We start from the raw sequence: 25956 nt of genomic DNA on the forward strand, positions 1-25956 counted from the left end.
TGCACCTCATCCCAAAATAACAGAGTCTGCAAAAGGGATCTAATAAAAATCACATTTGTGTTTTGAAACAGTCTCTTTGTTACAAAAGGGGACAAGATTGTGATAGGGTGATCCGTTAGAAAGCTTTTATAATAATTCAGCCCAAGAAGTGTCCTGGATGAGAATAGTGCTAATTAGAAATACTGTTGTGGATGAAAGCAAGTGATATGAATGAGCTAACATTAAAAGGACTGACTTAGGAACGTGCGTTCAGTTTTGCATGTACTGAAGTTAAGACAGAGTAACCAGTTCACTCTGGTTTATGCCTGGTGCCATGCTAAGCCGTCTCAGTCTTTGTGACCCCATGGACTGTAGCCCTCCCGGCTCCTCTGTCCATGGGATTCTCCAGGCAAGAACACTGGAGTGGGTTGCCATGCCCTCCTCCAGGCGATCTTCCCAACCCAGGGATCGAACCCACATCTCTTTATGTCTCCTGCATTAGCAGACAGGATTTTTAGCACTAGCACCACCTTAACTTAGAATAATTATTAAGCAGAACACCCTGGTTTGCAAGTTTGAAATAAGATCTATGCTAGAGGAGTTGATGGGCAGTTGAATAGTAATCATCGGCTTATAGATGGTTATCATAACCATGTGATGGGATGAAAAAGACAGATTGTGGTGAAAAGAGGTACCCTGAGGAACACCTAATTTTAAAAGACAAGCCATAAAGAGGAGCTGTGGACCACAGTTTTTCTGCTAACTGCAAACAACCTTTGATGTATATGCGTCATTGCTCAAAGGGTCATCCAAAGTACACAGTTCATGTCAAATATTTCCATTGCTCTAATTTTGACTCTATTTGCTTTTAATAAATCTATAGTATTGCCCAGAAACAGCATAGCATGGTAAACTGGACTTTTGTATCAGGCAGATGCTGATCTTGGCTGTAACATTTATTAGCCATATGACTTTGGGCAAATAATTTAATCCCTCTGATTCTTAATTTTCACACATATATAATGAAAATGATAATTTTCCCCTCAAACTATTTTGTGTATAGAAGGAATAATGTATTTAAAGTGTCTTATACCTAACAGATATTTTTAAAACTAATTATCATCATTGATTCACATTATGATTAGTGTTAAATATTAGAAGCACTTTTCTTCAAAGTAGTTAAGCTGTACATGAGGTTGCTAGAAAATGCCTTCTATTCAGATGACACTGGCTACTTACTCCTGGGATCTATTTTGCTGTTTGTTGATTTGACTGGCTAGTTATTTGAAAGTTGAGGGGGGAGCTTAACCTCTCTTCCTCTTCCTCACTGACGCTTGTAAAAAAAAATTATTCATTCTTTAAGGTCTGTATTGGGCTTCCCAGGTGGCGCTAGTTGTAAAGAACCCCTTTGCCAATGCAGAAGATGTAAGAGATCTGGGTTCAAGTCCTGGGTTGGGAAGATCCCCTGGAGGAGGGCATGGCAACCCACTCCGTATTCTTGCCTGGAGAATCCTCATGGACAGAGGAGCCTGGTGGGCTACAGTCCATGGGGTCGCAAAGAGTTGGACATGACTGAAGCAATTTAACACACACACCCTTACAAGGTCTGTATCAAATAATCTTCCATGAATGTATATCTGATTACCCCCTAAGGAGAGAAGAATGCGCTCCCTTTTGGCAACCTGTAACACCTTCTAGGTTGTTTTCTCTTGGCACTTCTCATTTGACCTTACACAATGGGCATTTGCAAGCTTACAAAGTTCTTCCTAAAGAGTGGGCTTCTTGGATTCAAAGACTCATCTTCACAACTCCTGCAATGCCTGGCACAAAGCAGATCTTCACGTGTAGAAACTGAGGGCCATGGAATCAGATTTCCGTAGTCAGGGTTTATGCACTAACTGTAGTCACTCACTCATTTTGACATAAATGAATGGCACATCTCTCATACCCGTTCAAGCAGACAGCATTCCTGAAATGTTTACATTCATATGTTCTCTGATGGTCAGGGTCCAGAGGCCCTGGGTCAGATTTGGGAAGAGGACAGTCCCAAAGATCCTGGTGAGGAAGCTGATAAGTCTGGAGCTCTTTTGTGATGATATATACTTTCTCTGATGATGAAATGCTTATGACCCATCTCTCCGCAGATGCTGTAGCCAAGGCAGAATATGAGAAATGACAAAGGGGCTCTCTGACCTTATGCCATCATCAGCCTGACTGCGGGACACTCCCTGTCCTTAAACAAAGTGGAGTGATGGCTCATTGTCTTAGGAGCTTCAGAAAAATCCCCTGCATGGTCCACAGGTTTCACACACTCTAATAGACTGAACTTTTCTATCGTCTCAAAGCTCATATGTTGAAGCCCTAACCCACCACTGCGATAGTATTTGGAGACCGGGCCTTTGGCAACTAATTAGGTCTAGATGGGGTCACTAGTGAGAGGGTTTAGTGTCCTTATAAGAATCGACACCAGAGGGCGCTCTTGCGTTTATGGTCCCTCCCTCCCTATCTGATTCTATTTGTTTCTCTATTTCTCTCTCTCCCGCTTGTGAGCATACAGTGAGAAGGTGACCGTCTGCAAGGCAACTAGTGAGCACTCACCTGAAACTGAAGCCTACTAGATATTTATCTTGGAATTTCCAGCAGTCAGAATTATGAGAGAATAAATTTCTGCGGTTCAAGCCACCTAGTTTATGGTATTTTGTTATGGCAGTTCAAACTAAGATATATATACACACACACAGACACACACGTGTAAATATGCATTCTCCTCATAAGACATGCATAGGATAAAAGTAGAATTATTGTCTATTGTTCTTAAGCCAATCACACTGCACCCCAGAACATAGACTACCTCTCTCCAAGCGGATTCTCTTTAGAGAACTGTGCCTTTGCTTTTGATGTTCCTGAAAAAGAAGAAAAGTATATGTGCCCTCCAGTACTCTGTAGGAGGTAAGACATTTGTGAGTGGATTGTGCTGTGGACTCATAATTTCTCTCATGAGAAAGGTAATAAAATGGATCACAGCACCTCTGCATTCCCATCCTCAATACCTCATGATGGTTCTTGCACTGAATCAGTTTTGCTTCAAGCCATGCGTCTGTTGTCCACCCCATCACAAAGTGAGGGAACCCAACTCTCTTTTCCAGGACTGTTCTATGGTAGAAGAGCCGATCCCTCAGCACTGGGAAGAAGCGGTGGAGTGAATCTCTGAATATGGTTGTGGTGTTCCACATGTTTTTCCTTGTTGCAATTTAATAAAGAAACCAAGGGAACATCTTTCCAATAGCAGAGGCATTTGTAGTCTGGGCACATATTCTTCCTGCCAGCCGCTAGCACTAACTCGGCAGTCTGCTCCCTTTTAACTTCTGCTCTAGTGCCTCATGCTGAGCCCAGTGACATGGGCCAACCCCATTTGAAACTTCGGGGTATTCATCTGCCTTATTGGTGTCCCCTTCACCCCTGGAAGATGTCTGTGACTCCTAATACTCGACTATGTGGCATCTCAGATTATTATTCCATCCAAGGTCCTGCTTTGCCTTCCCTCTGGCAAAGGGTGAGATTTGTCCAGGGTCCTGTGACTGTGGAGAGGGGGCATGAGAGGCGCTGAGGGCCGTCTGTGGTTGAGTAGGACCCGCTGCTGACAAGGACGGTCGCCCTCAGGACTCTGCTTCCACCCCAGTGGCGGGGCACTGAAGCTGAGGGCAGAGTCTCTGGTCGCCACTCCCGCCAGCTTGGCACCAAGGAAGCCAGCAAGGCCCGAGACCATTTCCAGAATGTCCCCTCCCAGGCTCCATCTCGTCCCCTACAGCTTTTCAGCTGCTGGCCGCCTACGATGTCCCCCATCAGGACAGACTTGACCCTACAGGGTGTTCTCTGCCATACCCCAGCCTGGCCCCACCTCGCCACCAACCTCTTGTCCCCGACCTCAGGCTCAGGGGAGTCCCACCCTGGTGCTCCTGGGGGCCCCGGCCCCAGGTGGGAAAGCAGTGTCGGTCACCAGGGGTCCCCTGGCCAGGCTCCCACTTGCTTTGTGCACTCGGCTGTGACGGTCATCTCTTGACACCAACCCGACTCATGAAGGCCACAGAGCTGCCCCCGGTGTGCAGACCCAAGCCTTCCCCTCTGAGGAGGAGAGGATCCTGGCCCTTCCTGAGTCCTGACTCCCAGAGCAGGGCCTGCAGGTACATAGTCTTCCTCTCAGCAATATGGGGCTCACTTTACTGATTAAAGAAAATAAAACGTGCTGTGTCATTATTTTTTTTTGTTGCCATTTTTTTGTTTGTTTTTTTGCCATTACTTTTATAACCGCATCAGTGTTTGTAGTTTAAAGTATGTGTTGTACAGAAAGTGTGTATTTCAACAAGTGGTTTTCTGCACATCTGGGAAAAAAAGTGCCACATTATTCCACCTGAAGTGGGTGAAGGTTCAGCCCATCCAAACAGGATGGACTTCTCTCTGTCACTTGCAACACCCCCTGGGGCCCCAAATGCTGCTCCTAAATTCACTTCTCTTGAGAGTCTTAAGGCCAGATTTTTTAAGGAACTAGTTCCTAGGGTCCAGATATCAACTGACTAAGTCAATGAATGAAGGTTCAGTACTGTGTATAACATCTTAATTTTTTACCAGAAAACTTCACCTTCTAACTCTTGCACTTCTTCAATCCAATATATCTCATTTACTACTTGACTTTTGTCAAGACTTCCTATCGTCTCTTCCAAAAATGCTTCTCCACACTTGTTAAAATTCTTACACACTTCTTGTATTTTCTTCCTAAACTGTCATTAAATTTCTTCAGGATCAGGTTTTTTCTTTTCTAATTCAGTTAATTACCCTAGTCCCTCATCCATGGCTTCACTTTCTGAGGTTTCAGTTACTTAGATCAACTATGGTCCAGAAATATTAAATGGAACATTCCAGAAATAAATAATTGTATGTTTTAAATTGTACACTGTTCCCAGTACCATGACAAGGTCTCATGCCATCCTGCCCCAGACATGAATTATCTCCTTGTCCAGCATATCCCACCCGTCACATCTAATAACCCTCTCAGTTATCAGGTCAACTATCCTGGGGTCACAGTGCTTGAGATCAAGTCACTCTTATTTTCCTTAACTATCCTACAGTGCAAGAATAGTGATGCTGACAATTGGGATCCATCAAAGAAAAGCCATTAATGATTCCTGAAAGTGAAAAGGTAAAAGTTCTCAATACGGTAAGAAAAACAATCGTATGCTGAGGGTGTTAAGATCTATGTTAGGGATATATCTTTCATCTGTGAAATTGTGAAGGAAAAAGAAATTCATGCTGGGTTTGCTGTCACATCTCGAAGTGCAGAAGTTGTGGCCACAGATGGAAAAGGCATAAAAGTAGTACAATAAACTATTTTGAGACGGTAAGACCACATTACAGTCTATTGTAATAATTTTTCTTATTACTGTTAATCCCCCACTGTGCCTAATTTATAAATTGATCTTTCTTATAGGTATGTAAGTACAAGAAAAAACCTAGTGTATATAAGAAATATTAGTATATATAAGATATATCTGCAGTTCGGTCATCCACTGGGAGTCATGGGATCTATACCCTGCAGATACAAGGGGACTTATTGTATCCTTACAATCATCTCTATCTTCTTGGTCTCCACATTTATTATTCAGCCCTAGTATATAGGCAAAAGCCATGCTTTATATGCCTTACCTATGCCACAGTTCCTATTCTTTTATCCAGAATTATCATAATATTAAAATATTACTTTGAATGCTTAGAATCCACAACTCAGAACAGTATTAATGCTTCTTTTACGTAATTAACCCATAAGGAACTAGAAGTCCTGCACTGAAATGGGGAAGAGAGAACAGTGGGACTTTTACACACCTACACAATTTTCAGATGGCAACACATCTTTGAAAAATCACAGTCATGGACAGTTATGTTAGATTCTTTTCATTTTTTATTAATTGTAGCACACACAAAAGAAGCAAAATATTTAAAGAAATTTATGTTCTTTAGAAAGGGTGTTGGTTTAACACCAACAGAAAAGAAAAACAGATGGATAAGCTCTGAGTTTTCATTTCTCTTTTTTTTCCTCTTACTCTCAGGGTAGGCTGAAAAACAAAAGATAAATATAATTACTATTTATAAAATGGCATATGCTTTTTCAAATATATTCAAATGAATGCCAGATTGCTTAGATTGTCTTTCTATTTCCACCAATGAAAACGATTCAGGCCTGTCCTAGACTCATGGCAGTTGAATTCTTCTTCTGGGCAAGGGGAAAGGACAGAGCAATAAGGTTTGTAAAGCTCTCTCTTTGTCATGATGTCATCAGGGTTGAACATTGTAACACCAGCTTTTCATCATTAATTCCCAGAGTCATTTACTTAACAACTACTCTTTTTTGGCCACACCATGCATCAGAGCTTGCGTGATCTTAGTTCCCTAACCAGGGATCGAACCTGTGTCCCCTGCAGTGGAAGTGTGGAGTCATAAGTATTGGATCACCAGGGAATACCTGACACCTACTTCTTACCTAAGTTAATTACAAACAAAAAAGTTGCCTTCTCAAAGTTAGACCTCTAGGAAGAAAATCTCGCCATTTAGGACTGAAACAAATCACATTTTGAAATGCCCCCATTTGCAAAGATATGAAGCTGTTTCCTGTCCTGAATGCACAAAATATAGGTATTACCATATAGGCAAAGAACAAATTAAAATCTAATAGTGGAATAAACATCACAGTCAGTTTGAAAAATATAAAAATAATTCATGCAAAGAAGAGTTGAGCAACTTGTTTCATAAATGAAGTTCCATTCTATGTTTTAACTTCCCCCACCATACTATACTAAAATGGGTTAAACACATTTATGTTCAAACATCTGAGTTTTATAGTGAGCCTTTTTGTCATAAGAGAAATTCTCTTAAGACAGCATCTTGACACATTGGAAACTTCGTAGCAAATTGTTTACTTGTAGTAGAAGTTCACACAAGGTAGACCTCTCATATTCGCCAATGAAATGAATTTGCTTTTGAGCTATTTGGTTGAGCCATGTGAAATCATTGATGTGCAACTGTTTTTGTGCATATGAAAATGCACTTTCATACAATTCAGCCTATTACCTACAGGGTCCCATTGCTGAGCCAGTACTTAGTAGAATGACTCTGTCTTCCGTGTCACATTAGGGTAGAACAAGATAGTGGTTAATTCTCAAGCTCTGGTGTTAATTTTTAATTTTGGCTCCACCTCACTGATTGGATGGTCTTTGGGTAAATTACTTAACCTATGTCTTGATCTATACTTTTCTTTTCTCATCTGCAAAATGGGAATAACTATTATATTACTAATATATAATATTATATATTATATAACTCAGGCAACTATTTTGAGAATTAAAGTGTATATATATAATATATATATATATATATAAAGAGTTTAGAATAGTGGCCGGCATTAATCAGTTGATCTTTGCTATTTGAATAACTAGGGGCTTCCCAGGTAGTACTAGGGGTAAAGAATCCTCCTGCCAATACAGAAGACATAAACAGATGCAGATCCAATCCCTGGGTCGGGAAGATTCCCTGGAGGAGGAAACAGCAACCCACTCTAGTATTCTTGCCCGGAGAATCGCTTGGACAGAGGAGTCTGATGGGCTTCAGTCCATAGGGTCGCAAAGAGTCGGACACAACTAAAGTGACTTAGCATGCATGCCTGCATATTAATTACTTTTTTTTTTAATAATTCCATTCACTTATTTAGTTTTGGCTGTGGTGGGTCTCTGCTGCTCAGGCTTTACCCCAGCAGGGAGGCGGGCCCCTCATCGCAGTGGCTTCTCTTGCGCCGGGAGCACAAGCTCTCGGGTGCACAGGCTCCGGTAGTTGCGGCATGGGGCTCAGTAGTTGCAGCTCCCAGGCTTTAGAGAACAGGCTCAATAGCTGTGGTGCACGGGCTTAGTTTCCGCAGCACATGGGACCTTCCTGGATCAGACACTGAACCCACGTTTTCTGCATTAGCAGGCAAATTCTTCGCCCCTGAGCCACAAGGGAAGCCCTATATAATCACTTGTTTAAAAAAATCTAAAGTATAGTTCCTGGAGGAAGGCATGGCAACCCACTCTAGTATCCTTGCCTGGAGAATCCCCATGGACAGAGAAGCCTCGTGGACCACAGTCCATGGGGTCGCAAAGAGTCGGACACGACTGAGGGTTTAAGCACAGAAAAGTATAGTTACCTGAGATGCTTGTGGTTGTGTCGTGTTTAGGCTAAGGATGTTTGAGTTGAAGCAACAAGTTTTGGACCCTAAATACAAAGAAATGACAGATACGGGGGAAATATTAGCATCACTGTTAGGATTTTTTAAAAGTAACATTTATACAGCCATTGGTGATTACAAAGTAATTTTTCATGTATCACATCTTTTAATTACAGTTCAGTACTAGACTCTCTAGAAGGAGGCTCCCTGATATGCCCCCAAAGGAATAAAATACTGTCAAGTCCTAGGGGGAAATATTAAATGATTCACACATTTAAATAGAAATTTCCCCTGTAACCTGTAAAATCAACTATTCAAATTCAACCAAACCACAAATTACCATTTTCAAGAAAATGTTAAACTAAATTAAGTTTTGGTTTGATGATGTCTCTACCAAAAGATTTCTTTCTTTAGAAATCTTTCTTTAGAAATATTTCTTTCTAAATTCATAAACAGACAACTTTGGAAACAGAACAAATATTAAAACACAACTACAGTGCAGCAAGAGATTTTAAAAAAAAAAGTATTTCAGTCATTTGGTAAGACAGTTGTATGAAGAATAAGATTTCTGTTCCACACACACATAATTTCTTTCGGGTACTTAGAACACTAACCCCTGGCTTGACCAAATGCAACAGCAAAGGAAATGAGACATATTAAAGTGAAGACAACACCAGTACCTCCACAGCGAAGCAGGCCTCTTTGTCAACAGCTGCGCAGCACTTGTCTACAAAAGCCACGAAATTCTCCATAACGGTCTTCAGTTGTTCATCCGTGGCCTTGGGCTTGTGTTTCAACAGCTCAACAAGCGCACTGCATTTGAATAAAAACAAACAACAAAAACCAGAAAGAAATGCACTCACTGAAGGAAAATGGAGACGGTAAGAATGGGAGCAATGCTGCTTAATATTCTAAGTCTTAGAGCCAGACAGCTCTGGATTCGAGGCCCAGGCATACCATTATAAGCTTCAATGTTCTCACTTGCATAATGAGAATAAAATCCACCTTCACAGGGTGGGTGGAAGGATCAAATTAAGTAATCAATGGAAATTGCTCAACATTTGTAGTGTCAATATATCTCAACAAATGGCTCTTCAGTAAATCACTGGAAAGGATGATGTCATTGCACGCATACGTTATCTGATTTGGGGAGTTATGCCATATTGAATTGTATAAATTTAAAGAGCTAAAAATAATTCTTAAAAATGTACTTATCCTGGACTCCATTTAAAAAGTTTCTAATCTGAGAATCTTTCTCTTGGCATTTTGTAATTCGCCCTGTTCAAAGTTAATAACAATCCTGACCCAGGGATTGAACCCAGGTCTCCTGCATTGCAGGCAGAGTTTTTAACTCCTGAACCACCAGGGAAGCCCTAATAATATAGAAGCCATAGGAAATGAAACTATCCAATTCAAGGGAGCTGGTGGTTCTCTTTCTTTGACATCTGCAGAGACAACAGTGCTAGAGAAAGAATCATATGGGCATAGTAGGTTTTACAATATTACTTCAAAGTCTAGATCCATGATCAGAAGGCACCAGAGGTAATAGCAGCTTCATGTTGCTAAATTTCTTGCAATTATAACCCCTTGTGACCTCAGTAAGGAATCAAGGGAATCAAGCCTCTGAACTTGAAATGCCAGATGTTTTTAATCCAAGTTCCATTCTCAAAATTAGATCTTAAGGGGCTGACTTATCTGTAAGTCGACACAGAACAAACTGAAAATAACTATTCATGCCCAGAATTAAATTCTTATATAATTTCTACTGACTAATTTGCTATCTACAAAATTGCATCAGTTAATTGTTCAGCTTATTCTACTGGACTAGCCTAAGATATAATTCTGCTGCAGCTTTTATCCATTATTCTGAATGGTCTGTGGCAAGATGGTGAGGTGTTTTTTTTTTTTCTTTTGCTAAGAAAACAAAAGGCTCTCCATTTTATTCTTGACACTTTTATCTGCCTAACATGGTCAATACTTTTGTACTTCAGGTGTATAATCACTATTTCAGAGAAAGCTGCTCATTTACAGTTCTCACTATCAAGACTCCCAACACAAAGAGTAGTGAAATACTCCTCACGTTTGTTTCTTGATTTGTTTCTCAGCATCGGGAACGGTGCATATATCTGCATGGAAGGTGAACAATTTCTCATCAAAGGCTTTGGGTACATATGTTTCGTCAAGTGTCAGAGCAGAGAAACATGGCCGTCTGTTCACCAGCGACTCCGTGCAGCATTTGGTGACTTTTTCGCTCACTGGTGTCTTCTCATGCAACACGCACAACCGGTTCAGGACCAAGCTCAGCTAAAAACAGGCAGGAACACAGAAGCTCAAAGAAAGCATAATGAAAGGTTTTCCACGAACTCCTCCCTTCCCCTGGACCAAAACAAATGCTATCTTTTAACTCACAGCATTGAATCCAAGGTTGATTTGAGGCAACGATTTACTTTAGAACTACAGGTAAAAAGGGACTTTGAAAAATCTTCTCAGTTAAATATGTCTACATTTTAGGAATAATGTATTTGAGAAAATAATTGAGTACATAGTTTAAGATGAGTCCTGAGATATGTTTTGGAATAGGGAAGAAATAGTCTTATACTGATCCATTAAAGGAAAAAAAACCCAAAAAAGTAAATAAAAATTTGGAAAATGCCAGGATGGAACATTAAAAATTCATGACATTTTTTCAAAACAATTTATCACTTTTGGAATCTTACTTAAATCCTCTGATGGTCAAGATAATACAGGCAACCAAATCCTGGATGCTACTACCAGATACACAACACACACACACACACACACTTACATGCACAAGTAAAAGCCAGCACTTTCACTTGCTTCCGAAAGTTTTGTCAACATTTAAAGGCAAAAATTCATCCCTATTGACAGTTCTATTCTAAAAGACTCACATAGTCTTCAGTACAGGACATTCTTTCTGATTCAGGCTTTGTACAACACTTGGCGCCCACTCTTCCTAGGCTTCTTGAGACCTCCACGAGAGTTGGAGTTGACACTTGGGGTGCTTTCTTGGTGTAACGAACTATGAGCCTGTAACAACATAATCCATGTGTTTTCAGTCAGACAAGAAACTCTTTTTCTAACACATCAGGTCAAGCAGAGAACACTTAGCCAAAATTCGCCAAGATGGTTTCCAGGGAAGACCTTTTCCATTCATAAATTGTCTTCATCGTCACATGGGCAGAATAATGTGGGTGCAGACCTTGTCCTGAGCAAATAAGTAACCTAGCTTTGGATTCCACCTGTGCTATATAATCTTAGGAAAGTGGCTTACTTTATTATAATTCAGTGACATGAAAATACTTTCTAATTGCTTCTTTCTTTCAATAAAACCTACTAGAGCTTAATACACATCAGTACTATCCTAAATTTGAAAGATATGGATGAATTTTTCTCACCTATAAAACATAAGGAAATACATCTGACTCAAAAGGGATGGTGCAAGGACTAAATGAAAAGAAACAAAGTATGCAATCAGCCTGACATGGTATCTAGCATGTAATAATCACTTACTAAGAATGCTAGGTCATGTATGGATGTGAGAGTTGGACTGTGAAGAAAGCTAAGTGCTGAAAAATTGATGCTTTTGAACTGTGGTGTTGGAGAAGACTCTTGAGAGTCCCTTGGACTGCAAGGAGATCCAACCAGTCCATCCTAAAGGAGATCAGTCCTGGGTGTTCATTGGAAGGACTGATGCTGAAGCTGAAACTCCAATACTTTGGCCATCTCATGCAAAGAGTTGACTCATTGGAAAAGACCCTGATGCTGGGAGGGGTTGAAGGGAGGAGAAGGGGACAACAGAGGATGAGATGGCTGGATGGTATCACCGACTCGATGGGCATGAGTTTGAGTTAACTCCGGGAGTTGGTGATGGACAGGGAGGCCTGGCGTGCACGATTCATGGAGTCACAAAGAGTCGGACACGACTGAGCAACTGAACTGACTGACTGACGAAAGAATGCTAATCACTATTGAAAGTCAATGTATGACCATAATCTACTCAAGGGATGAGACTATGTCTTGTTCATTGTTGTTATTCCAAGCACCTATAGTTAAAACAGTGGTAACAGGTGTAAGTTGAAAAATAAATATCAACTAAATGGTGTGCCCCTTCCTGTCTTAACTTCCACAGATAAGGCTCTATTTAATCAGAACATTAGTCTATCACCTTATTGAGCTAGAGCCACTGAAGACTTATTTTCTGCTCTGTAAAGCATTGCTTTTATTTTGTTCACTCATAAACTATTTCTTAACTGTCAAACAGCATCCTCAGTTCCTATAACCCAATATTTGATATTTTTCCTCCAAGATTTGAGCCCAATTTTTTAAACTTCACTCAAATATAGGCTCTTCACCCCACCAACTATTTTATCTCATTTTCTCTGGTCTTTTTTGATGGAGAATGATTAGAAATAAGACTTTACTTTCAAAACTAAAAGTTCTATGATAGGTTCATAGAATATCTATGAATATCATCTTAAATATTTACTAAATGAACAAGAAAAGTTAGCCAATAAGCAAATATACTTACGCATTTTGGAATCCATACTCTCCAACTTTTTCGAATAGGTCACAGTTTTGTTTGATTAAATTCTGAGGCTCATCCACAAGATGCTGAAGTTTGTCAAACTGAAAAAGAAAAGAATTGTGCTTACAACATTCTATATGAGGAAGAGATGCAGGTCATTTTTCACCCTTCTAGGTAGAACAAGATCCTTCCTCTTCTCTGCCCAAAGTCATGCAAATAGCTTTTTGATGCCAAACCTATTATATGTCCAAACTGCTTATTTGGTAAGACTGTATGAGTGATTAAGAACATTCAGATTCTGGAACGCAACTGCTAGTGTTTAAGCCAGAGAATTGCTCTGTAAACCTCCTGAGCTCATGAAATTAAAACAGAGTCTGGGATATGGTAAAAACCTAATAAATGGTGGCTATGGGCTTCCCTGGTACTCAGTCAATAAAGAATTTGCCTGCAGTGCAGGAGACCTGGGTTCGATCCCTGAATCAGGAAAATCCCCTGGGGAAGGAAATAGCAATTCACTCCAGTATTCTTGCCTGGAAAATCCTATGAACAGAGGAGCTTGGTGGGCTACAGTCCATAGGGTTGCAAGAGTCGGACATGACTTAGCAACTAAAGCATCAAACTACCAGGTAATTATAAATACTCATCATTATCAAGCCATCTCTGCAGTTGCATCCCGAGCTCTCTGAGGTAAGAGATTTTGTCTTGGTCATCAATTCTTGTGTGCTGCTAAGTCTCTTCAGTCGTGTCCGACTCTGTGCGACCCCATAGACTGCAGCCCACCAGGCTCCCCCATCCCTGGGATTCTCCAGGCAAGAACACTGGAGTGGGTTGCCATTTCCTTCTCCAGTGCATGAAAGGAAAAGTGAAAGTGAAGCCGCTTAGTCATGTCCGACTCAGCGACCCCATGGACTATAGCCTATCAGGCTCTTCTGTCCATGGGATTTTCCAGGCGAGAGTACTGGAGTGGGTTACCATTGCCTTCTCCAACTCCATGTACTAGGAGTGCTAAATATCTCAAATACGAGCTATTTGCTAAATATTAGCTGTTGCTGTTGTTCAGTCACTCAGTCGTGTCTGACTCTTTGCAACCCCATGGACTGCAGCACACCAGGCTTCCCTGTCCTTCACCATCTCCCAGAGTTTGCTCAAACTCATGTCCACTGAGTCAATGATGCCATCCAACCACCTCATCTTCTGTCACCCCCTCCCCCCTTTGCCCTCAATCTTTCCCAGCATCAGGGTCTCTTCCAATATGCTAAAATCTTATCTTAGCATAGCTAAATATGCTAAAAATTCTTGAAGCAGATTTCTTCCCCTTATTCAATTTCTTTTAAAACCATTCCTAAACTGTTTCAAAAGAGATTTGAAAATATTCTACATCAATAGATTTCACCATCTTCCCTAAGATATTAATTATTGATTATTTAATAAAACTTGAAAACAGGTTAACTTTCTTTATATCTAAGTTAAATTCCTTTTAATTAACATCTAAGTGTACCTTATTTTGTTCTCAGGAGTCTAAAAAGGAAAAAAATGCATGGTCAAGATTTTGTAAAATTAAGAGAGTGCTCTCTTTGACCTTTCTTTTTTATTGAAGGTTATTATTCCTATTATGTTTACAGGCACAGAACTGAAATCGTCTTAAGAAGAGATCTACATTGCACGATATGACAATCTGGCATCATTTTTCTTTCTTGTTATTGGAATCATCAATCAAAGAGCTACATATTTTCCTTCCAGAAACTTACCACTGTGGCATAGCATGCATGTGGATCATCTTTGGCACAGCAGTCCTCCAATGTGGCTTCATATTCCTTAGCAACTCTCAATAGCACTGAGACAGCGTACTCTGGATGCCTTCTTGCATATTCATACAAAAACCTAATTAAGATGACAATAAAATAGATTTTGTTGGACAAGTGAGCAAGAAAAACCACATAATTAACCACAAATGTAAATCATATCCTAGAGGTCTGAATTGGGCTAAACTCTGTGCAGTCAAGGACTAAGGGCTTGAAGGTTCAGAGTTAAAGCTATCAAATCCTGACTCCACCACTTGTTTTATTATATCTCCTTAGGTGACTTATTACAATTATTGAGCCTTGGTTTCCTCCTCTGTGGAATAGGGATGATAACAGAATGTCTCAGAAGGTGAACTGTGAGAAATACATGATGTAATCTATGCAAAACACACGCTGTTGGGCACATATTGTTTAATGAATGACACTTGTTACTATTAGGTACATCTTGTCTGATGTGGACTACACTTCAAAAATGTTCTGATAGATAACTAGAGATATATTCTTAATTTTTCTCTTCTCTGTATAAATAAATTCTTTATGGGTATGTAATTTTATGGAAGATTTAGTGCACAGGATACTATAATTGAGCAATAAAAATTTAAAGTTTATCACCACACTTACTGATTTTATATGATCATTGATTTTGTCATTTAATTGTATGCTGCCTTGCATGCTACTGGACTCTGGTCTTTTCAACCAAATCTGACTCATTTTCATTTTAAAGCACCTGGTAACAGATTCCATACTTTACAGTTCTTTGCTGGCATCAGATAGATAGATAGATAGACAGATTTAGAGACATAAAGATGTATTACATATATTCACACATATATAAGTCCTAGAAATACACTTTGAATGAATGCATGAATGAATAATATATATAATTTACATGTAAACAAAATATTTCTATATGTATTTCCAGAAATATTACTAAGGAGTCAGGAATGGGAGTAAAAGTAAATTTTTATTATTCCATTGTACTCTATTGATAGAGCATCTGCCATAAGCATGTATTATTTTATGACAATTTTTTAAAGTCAATTTTTCCAAAAAAAGTTTAAAGGCTGGGAGAGGAAAGAATAAAAAACATTGCAGGCAACATGAAAATTGTACCAACTCCAAAGGAAAGCCTAGAATAATTTCCTAAATTCCAAGATCGTATAAAACTATGAAAGGATCATTTCTTATCCACTTACGTGCCCAGGAAGACATCTTTTGCTTCCTGATAGTTTTTGCAAACCTCCTTGTCTTCAGCAAAGTCAGCAGTTAATGGGGGCAGGTTTTCAGGTACAGCGTCTTTTTCTATCTCAGCAATACAGTGGGATTTTTCCAACACAGGCTTATCACAGCATTCCTTCAGTTTACTAGAGAGTGTATCTTGATTATCACATATGTACTTGGCAAGATCTGCCTACAAGCAAGTTGGTGAAAAGTGTTCAGTGTAAATTGACATTCCTGTGCTTCCTCCCCAGACTTCTACTATGTTGACAGAACACATTCATTGTGTTCTAAGACCACACGTATACCAACATGCCTTCTGTGAACATTTTCAGTCTGTTGCTGCTAAGCCTAGAGGCACAGATAGAACTACTAAAACATGATTGGAAAAAAACTAGTCTTAATAGAGGCTCATGTCAGTTATTTATTAACTTTATATTCCTACTTTTAAAACACTTATGTTTTTATTTTATTTATTTATTTTCTAAACACTTAAGTTTTTTAATTAAAACTCAATAGGGTTTTTCCAAATATCCCCTTAAATTAAGTGCAGGCATCTTGAAACCAAATAACCGAATAAAGTGCTAGAGATTTTTGAAAATTTAGTCAAGATCATGGTCACAGATCCCACTTACACATGTAAAATATCTGCCTTAACATTTTCAGAAAGTGTCCTGCGAGGTTAGGATTCTTGCATTTTGTCAGTTTGAGAGAAAAAGATATCGTTCCAAATATTTGTATTTTTTAACATAGGGAGTTAATTAAGAGAGAACATAGAGGGGAAAATTGCATGATTTCCAAAGCTCTCTTAAGGTTCCAGCCTTTCTCCAACTCCTCCCACCTCCTCAAAAAATCCTCTTAGAAATCTACCTTTGTGACTGTCCTACTTCAGCTTTAACAATTTGATCTCAGAATTTGAATGGAAGGGATTACAAATTATAAATGAGTTTATTAGATCATTTAGTGAATAGGATATCAAAGAGAAAGAAAAAAGAGGGAGGGAGGGAGGGAGGGCAGAAGGAAGGGAAACAGGGAAAGGATTGAGTAGACCAATCAGAGAAATCAATTTCAAACCACTCTCAGTTGTTCTGATGCTAAACAAACTGATTCTACCAACTTAAGCAAGTATGTTACCATAAAGCATACTGCGGATTCCTTACCCTGTCATCTGCACATTCAAGTAGGTCCCCATGGCAGCATTCTTTGTGGACTTTTGTGAGATCTGTCACTATCTTGGTAACCTCAGCAAAGTCAGCCTTGGGAAATCTCTGGCTCAGGCGAGCTACTTCCCTAAAAAGAAAATTCTCCCATCAAAATATTATTAACAGACAACACTTTATGTGAAAGCACTAGAAAAGTACTACACATAACTAGAAAATTTAGGCTCAAATAGCATACAGAAATAATTTGTAAGATATATTAGCTCTTATTTTAATGCTAATTCTGAAACAAATGTTAGAGCAAAATGTTTCCTTAGGGCAGCACGTATGGAGGTTATTCATAAAAACAGAAATCAAAGAGGGATTCTAAAAATGGCAACATGCTGAGAGGCCCCAGGTTTAGAGCCCAGGAATGACTTCCAGATCTGGCTTCATAGCTTAATAATCATGTGACCCTAGGCCAGTTACTTAGCCTCTGTGAGCTTCAGTCCCCACAGAGTCACAATAACACGCTAAGTCAAAGCATTGTTGTGAGGATTAAATGAGATAATCTTTATGAAAGCATTTTATGAACTGAGAAATGCCATACAAATTCCAGCTACCCCTTTTTTAACTTATTAACCAAAGCACATTCTTCCTGACTTCTAAAAGTCTCTGAGAAAACAAATTTTGTTAGCTTCTACAAAAATTAAAGAGTTTTGATTCAGCAAACTTTTACCAAGAAATTGATTCAGCATAATCTCTAAACTCATTGATAAGATGCAAAACCTAATATCCACAGCTTTCTCAAATCATTTCAGAGTCATTGAAATCAGATAAAAGACACTTCCTCCCCAAAACCAATCATACCCTGTTTAACTATGTATCATGTGATGTTAGGGTTGTTTTGTTTAGTGATTTTGTTGATGGTAGGGATGACAGGTAAGATAGTTCAAGTGACAGTTTCTTGAGAGTTTCCAAAATGTCTGTTTTCAATTGATTTTCTGCCCAATGTTGATTTATTATTGACTAGAAAGTAAGGGATTGGTGGTGGGATGGCACGGGGTTGCAAAAGGGATTCCTTGGTTCAAATATTGAAGGATGCTTCTAGAGCTAGCTAACAATATCAAAACAGAGGCCCAGGCAAAAGCAAGAGATTAACAGCAGAACTGGTGCTACCAGAAAATAAGAAGAAACTTTGATGACTGAAATTAGTTATCAGAACATAAAAAGACAAGCAGACACCTTCAGATAATCGGTTGGAGGGATGGAGGAGAGATAAAATTAGATAAAAGACCCTGACTATAGATCTATAAAAACAGTGGATTATTATACTAAAATCACAATCATTAAAAAAAAATGGGAGTTTAAACACCTGCCCTGAAAGAACAAAAAAATTGTCCTCTAAATTCTCTGACTACTTAGGGAAAAAAAGGTTAAAAATAATGACAAATTGTCTGTGATGCTCTGGTTTTCATCTCTGTCAAATTTCTACTTTTTACACAACCAAAAGGATGTATGTGAAAGCACTGTGTAAAATGACATATGATGTACAATTTTGTCAACTGAAACATCATTTGCATAATGAGAAAGATGCCAACTAAATCAACATACCATGCTTTTAAAGCTCTTTCTCCGAATTTTTGAATACTGGCACACCTGAATCTCTGTCTGGCAGATGAACCCAGTACTTTTTCTCTCATAGTTTCAATCTGCAAAAAGAAATAATTTGAGGAACATTAGAAAAGAAAATTTATGTGCAGACTACCGCTTCTTGAGCTCAGATGAGACTATGCCAAATTAAATCTTAAAGAGAAAATTTAAACCTCTATTCCCAAGTATTCATTATTGGCAAATAATTATTTTGTTCTATAGAAAGAGGAAAAGTCAGTCTGGTCATAGTGGAAACTCCAGGTGGTTAAGAACCAGCGTGGAGGTATTGTCAGGGAAAAGGGAATGAAAAGGAAAAGTAGAACAGTGTACACAAATATCCAAGGGAATAGAACTTTGCTGACTTCTTAATTTTGCACATAATGCATTTTAATCCTTCCTCCACAACTCCCATAACATCAATAAACTCCCTAGAAAAGAGAATGCAGTGTAAATATTTATGGGATGAATCAATAAACCTAGGCTTCTAGATGCAGTTAAATTCTCCCCCACTTTGAATTCTCCCCCCCAATAAAAAAAAAAAAAAAAAAGCCTCATGAAAAGAGAAACAAAAATGATGTCCTCTTACTGTGCAATTTGAAAAATGAGTTTCTGCATTTCACTATAGCAACTAGCACTATAGAAAGAGGCAGGATATTTAGACACATACACAGTGGTTCCCTCTATCAGATCCACTTTGTAAATCTTATTAAAAGAAGGAAAGTGGAAGACATAGCTTTTCAAAAAAGGTGAAAAGACATAGCCCTTAGTGAAAAAGACGTAGCCCTTCAAAAAAGGTGAAAAGATCTTTGTTTGGGGGAAAGTGGGAGGAGATTAAACCATGTAAAGAAGTTTCTACTGGAGGCTTCAGTTTCCTAAATTTAGCCATAAGATGTCCCAAAACTGAGGTTTGATTATGAATTGGTTCTTCTATTCTTTCTGAAGAATACCTTTGGTAGCAGGCAGGCAGCTTTATCATCAGCTTGGCAGCATTCTTGAAAAACTCCATTATATTTATTAGCATAGTAAAGGAGTTCTGGTGCATAAAAGTAGGGATGTCTTCTGGCAACTTCGTATAGGTATCTAAATTTTTAAACAAAAAAAACAGTCACTTTTCTATAGCAGGAACAAATGCATGGCAGGAACATTTGTAATCTACCTTCTCCCCAGAGCCTTCAAAATTCAAAGATTTCTAATTAACCAATTAAGCTCAGTTTGCAATGATGAACTTGCCTTTGTCATTCTTTAAGTCAGTGAAAAGGCTAAACTCATACATATATATACATATAAATATACACACATGCATAAAATAGTTTAATTTCAGTGATATGTTTTGACTAATTTGAAGTAAATTCTGAGAATGCTAAATATATACATATATCTTTATAATATCTTAATACATGTCAACTTCAATTATTTTCATACAGATCATATCCTGTTCTGCAAAAGATCTTTGATCAACTTTTTCATCATGTAGAATATTGTAGTATGTTATTTGCTACGTAAATTACTTATTACATAATAAATAACAATATTTCTTTGAAAATTGTCATTAGGACAAAAACTTCAAGTCCTAATGTTGATAATAATTTTCATAATAGTAATTGTTATAGTGAATCTTGACTTATTTCATAATTTTTAATTTTAAAGTTTTAAAAATCAAATTTTGAAGTTTTAAAAATTTATTTACTTTCCCCAAAACTTCTTTTCATCTGCCTTAAACTCGGCACACAAAGTGTCGGGGTCTGGTTTCAACTTAGGGAGGTCTGGGTTGTCATCTTTGTGTTTCAGGAAGCATTCGTTTCTTTCAGGCTCTTGCTTCTGGCAGCAGTCGGCCATGTCACCATAGGTTTCACGAAGGGATGCAACTTTACACAATTCATCTCCAAAGAGAGTGTGCTACATGGGAGAGAGCAGGCTTCAAATTCTGAGCAGCGTTTTACTTTCCTTACACCCAAAGAACAGTACAGGAAATTAATACCTTGGTAAACCTCGGTTAGTCATATAAAATCCACTTTTTTTTCCCCTCAGATTTAGAGAGTTTCCCTTGATTTGACCATCTATGGGTGATTACCATAAGAATTAGGTGTCACACTATTACTTATAGTGGATAAAACAGAAGGGCAAAAAGAATGCCTTTAAGGAATGAACAGAACTCCTGTTTCCACCGGAGGCTAAAGGCCAGGAGAGAAATCATTATAACAAAAACTCAAGGGAAATTATCCTCTAAGTAGCAATGAATTCACATTAGGGAGGACAGTGTTCAGATAGTTTCTCATTTGATCTACTCCTTTTCGAGAGGTCCAAATTTTTAGTAGAAACCATTCGAAACTGAGGAGTAACACAATCTACTATATATTAGTTGCTACTGTATTAGAATATAATTTTTTTGTTCTAGAAATATTTGCCTCAATGCACAGTCCATTAAGTGAATCTTTTCTGTATCGATTAATTTTGATTATGAAGGTAATTATAACTTCAGGGGAAATAGGCTCAAGACAAAATTTATTAATTTTTTTAAAATATATTTTTAAAAATTCATATTTAGAGTAATATTATTGTGGGTAGTTAAAGAACTGATTCTGCCTTGAGGCAGAAGTACATATACAGAAAAACAAAGAGGAAGCTTTCTGTGATAAACAAAAAATTGCCTTGTCCCAAGAAAGGTATATATAAAGTGGTAAGAAAAATATAGACTTATCTTTGTATTAAAGATCTATCTGAAAATATCACAAGTTCAAAGTCCTGATTTTTTATTGTATGTAAAAATATGAATATCCCTAAAACAAGGAATACGTAGCCATACTGTTGTTTTTACCTAGATAACAAGGTAAAAACTATCCTATCATTATTAGTGCCTATGAAAAGAAATTAAACTGTAAATTTAAAAAATGAAATTTCTAAAAATAAAAAATTTCCAAAAACACTATGACTTTTGTGTGTGGTTTCAGTAAAGAAACGTTTTTTAAAACTGTGAGTACACTAGAACATCTCTATCATCAAAGAGATGCTATACCCACTTTTGAGTTTTGCTTACAAATACAGTCTTTGATAATAATTGAGAAAACTAAAATGATATATTTTTACTTTTTAAACATTGAAGATTATGTTGCAGAAGAAGAAATAATATTCAAAATCAGAATATACTTACAAGTGACTTTTCACAACCTGCATGTGACTCGTCAGCAACACATTCTTTTGCAAAATCAGTTAATTCCTTCACTAATTTTACATGTTCATCAAATGGAGTCTGCTGGAGATACTGAGAAAAGGCAATCAGTACCCTGAAATAAAGAACACAAAAAAATGTAGTATAATAAAATTTTAATATACACTAGGTTCCAATCCCAAAGAAAGGCAATGCCAAAGAATACTCAAACTATCACACAGTTGCACTCATCTCACATGCTAGTAAAGCAATGCTCAAAATTCTCCAAGCCAGGCTTCAGCAATATGTGAACCATGAACTTCCAGATGTTCAAGCTGGTTTTAGAAAAGGCAGAGGAACCAGAGATCAAATTGCAAACATCCACTGGATCATAGAAAAAGCAAGAGAGTTCCAGAAAAATGTCCACTTCTGCTTGATTGACTATGCCAAAGCCTTTGACTGTGTGGATCACAATAAACTGTGGAAAATTCTGAAAGAGATGGGAATACCAGACCACCTGACCTGCCTCTTGAGAAACCTGTATGCAGGTCAGGAAGCAACAGTTAGAACTGGACATGAACAACAGACTGGTTCCAAATAGGAAAAGGAGTACGTCAAGGCTGTATATTGTCACCCTGCTTATTTAACTTATATGCAGAGTACATCATGAGAAACGCTGGGCTGGATGAAGCACAAGCTGGAATCAAGATTGCTGGGAGAAATATCAATAACTTCAGATGTGCAGATGACACCACCCTTATGGCAGAAAGTGAAGAGGAACTAAAAAGCCTCTTGATGAAAGTGAAGGAGGAGAGTGAAAAAGTTGGCTTAAAACTCAACATTCAGAAAACTAAGATCATGGCATCTGGTCCCATCACTTCACGGGAAATAGATGGGGAGACAATGGAAACAGTGGCTGACTTTATTTTGGGGGGCTCCAAAATCACTGCAGATGGTGATTGCAGCCATGAAATTAGAAGACGCTTACTCCTTGGAAGGAAAGTTATGACCAACTTAGACAGCATATTAAAAAGCAGAGACATTACTTTGTCAGCAAAGGTTTGTCTAGTCAAGGCTATGGTTTTTCCAGTGGTCATGTATGGATGTGAGAGTTGGACTGTGAAGAAAGCTGAGGGCCAAAAAATTGATTCTTTTGAACTATGGTGTTAGAGAAGACTCTTGAGAGTCCCTTGGACTGCAAGGAAATCCAACCAGTCCATCCTAAAGGAGATCAGTCCTGGGTGTTCATTGGAAGGACTGATGCTGAAGCTGAAACTCCAATACTTTGGCCACCTCATGCGAAGAGTTGACTCATTGGAAAAGACCCTGACATTGGGAGGGGTTAGGGGCAGGAGGAGAAGGGGACGACAGAGGATGAGATGGCTGGATGGCATCACCTACTCGATGGACATGGGTTTGAAATTTGGGTGTTGGTGATGGACAGGGAAGCCTGGCGTGCTGCGATTCATGGGGTCGCAAAGAGTCGGACACAACTGAGCGACTGAACTGAACTGAACTGAACTGAGGGTGCTATGTTAGAAAACAGTGTGTCTGTATATGTTATATATTTTACACACCTTTCTCACCATTATTCAGAGATCCTATTGACATCAGCTGTGATCTGAGGCCTAAGCAGGTATATGTGGCTTTCAAATCAAAGAAGATGTATATTTCCAACATGTTTAAATATATGTGTGTGCAGGTCAATATATGCATACTATCATCTATGTGAGAAAGCAAGCAAAATGTATTCTAAATAGACCTATTGTTAACCAGGGCATTACACAGGTCCTTCAACTATTTAAAACAAAAAACAAAAAGCATACATACATACACAAATATCTTATTTAATCAGGCAATAGGATGAGACAGACTTTGAAATATGAGCTATTTCCTCACCTTTTACTAGATTAAAAAATATTCAAAGTGTCTCAAAAAGTCACAGAAATATTTGCTGGGTAAAGAATTTAGCAAACAAGTTGTGAAAGGAGTCACATAGCAAAATGTTTTCTACCATGTAGCTTATATAAGAGTTCCAGATCTACACTGTCCAAACAGTTTTCATTAGCCACAAGTGACAATATATATTTAAAAAAATTAAAATTAAATACTGTTTATATTTTTGATTCTCAGTTGCAATTGCGATATTTAAAGTCCTCAATAACCACAGTGGCCAATGGCAACTATATTGGTCAACACTGATACAGACTATTGCCATTGATGCAGAAAATCCTATTGGAGAGTACTGTTCTACAATCTTTGATGATGGGACTACAAGGACTTCAAAATTGTAACCAACACTATTAGAAACATTAAATTTAACTCTTCAATATTTTAACTTACAGGCCTTGGAAATTGTCTTCTCCCAAATCTTTAAACCGATGAGCAATCTCACTCTTGTCTGGAGGGGGAAATGGGAGGAAAAAAAAAGATTTGCTTTAAATTCTGAAGAAACAACTGGTTACGATATTATTTTTTATGTTTCTCTCCATTTGACTTGGATATTCATTTGCTCCAAGATATTGAGCTCTGGTTCCCTACAGAAAGTCTTAAGATGGTGATGAAATATTTCTTCTGCATTTAAGCAGAAGAGTTATTTAATCACCAATGATACTACTTGAAAAATCATTAAAGTCATTACATATTTATAGCTTTATATTCAAACTTGGATAAGACCTAATGCTTTTGCAGTGTCTATTAACTGAGAGGATAGTCGAAATGGAAAATATAAATACAAGTTCTATTTATAAGATTAAAATCACAAATTTTGTATTTTTTGTATAAATTAAAGTACAGCAAACAGGCCTTTGGAAACTTGGATTTTTAAATTCTGTCTTCAACTATATTTTGTGAAGTTTAAGTCACTCTACAGAAACTCCTTCATGTGCAATAGGAAATTACAGTTACTAAACAATTCTCACTATCTTTTTCTCCTAGGATGTTAGAAATATATTAATAAAATATCTTCCTAAGGGTTCACAAAAACACAATATAGTAATAGTCTAAAAATAAATGCTAAAGGAAAACTTTCTTCATTAAAGATTCAAGGTTTACTGAAACATTTTTGTCTGGGAAAGAAAAGTTGAACAATTGAAAAATAGAATTCTTACGTGTATCTCGACGAAACACACCCCTGGAATAAGCAGAGCTGAAGAGAAGGAGAAGGGAAATAAAAGTCACCCACTTCATTGTGCCAAAGTTTTGTGGGGTTGATAGAAGAGATAGTATGAATAGAGGGAAATCGGCACTAATATACTCCTTTAGCCAATAATTGTAGATTATTAACTAGACTCATCTTTGTATTTCATTGGTTCATAAGTGATTACAAAATTCATAGCATTCTTGCCAAAAAAATTGTTTGACTGAATCCCTTGCGTATGTTTGCCATCTGGAACTGATTTTTCCACAAGACTTTGTCAATTCAATAGTTGTGTAAAACACCTTATCAAATTTTACATAAGAGTTTAAACGATTTGTACCATTACTGTGTTCTCTATCTGTGATTTACTATTTGAACATTTTAGTTTTCAATATTTTCAAAAATTTGACCAAACCAATAGCTTGGAAATAAGATATATTAAATAATATATAAGATATATTAAAAGAGCCACCTATGGCTGATTCATGTTGATGTTTGACAGAAAACAACATAATTCTGTAAAGCAATTATCCTTCAATTAAAAAATAATTTTTAAAAGTTAAGCTCTTAATTGTATTATTACTAATTCAAAGTATACTTTAACTATCTGATAAATAATGAAAAACACACACACACACATACACACACACACACTTGAGTGATTCAATGTCTTTTCATTCTTCTGAAACTGTTCTGTCTGAAAAAGCTGATGTCTTGGTTGCAAATTAAGGAAAAGCCGTAGCAACAATAACAACTAAAATGGATGTACATTTTCTTCTCAGCTCTGGCCCACGTGTGATTCAGCCCCTGGGACAAAGTACTTAGAGGAAATGTGGGTATTGCCCATGAAGCTTTCCATTAAACAGGCATGGGGAAGAAAATAGACACAACGGCTGGAGCCATCACAATATACACAAGACAAGCTGAGCCTGATTACACCTTTAGTGGTTATAAGAATCCTAGATCTTCTTTACCAGGCATCGTATCCTTTCCCATCCCTATTTCACACTTTTTTCCCTCTCTCTCTTTTAATAAAAAGTCACATGCTTTTCTTTAATGTTACTTTAAATTTCAGAATAAATTTAATTTG

The 25956-nt window shown here is 37.8% G+C and overlaps 1 protein-coding gene across 1 annotated transcript; it reads right to left on the reverse strand.

Annotated features, from left to right (window-relative positions):
• Window positions 1-6064: 6064 nt before the first annotated feature.
• Window positions 6065-24916, reverse strand: ALB (albumin). Its single transcript, XM_061145220.1, has 15 exons — window positions 24838-24916; window positions 24071-24128; window positions 21731-21863; window positions 20270-20478; window positions 19530-19662; window positions 18544-18641; window positions 16951-17080; window positions 15769-15983; window positions 14519-14651; window positions 12774-12871; window positions 11134-11272; window positions 10305-10528; window positions 8905-9037; window positions 8204-8271; window positions 6065-6083 (listed from the first exon to the last, which is right to left on the reverse strand). Exons 1-14 carry the CDS (start codon window positions 24914-24916, stop codon window positions 8230-8232), a joined length of 1824 nt encoding a protein of 607 aa, XP_061001203.1. The 3' UTR covers window positions 6065-6083; window positions 8204-8229.
• Window positions 24917-25956: the final 1040 nt, after the last annotated feature.

The sequence above is a fragment of the Dama dama genome, chromosome 6 (assembly GCF_033118175.1).
Source record: "Dama dama isolate Ldn47 chromosome 6, ASM3311817v1, whole genome shotgun sequence".
NCBI classification, from domain to species: domain Eukaryota; kingdom Metazoa; phylum Chordata; class Mammalia; order Artiodactyla; family Cervidae; genus Dama; species Dama dama.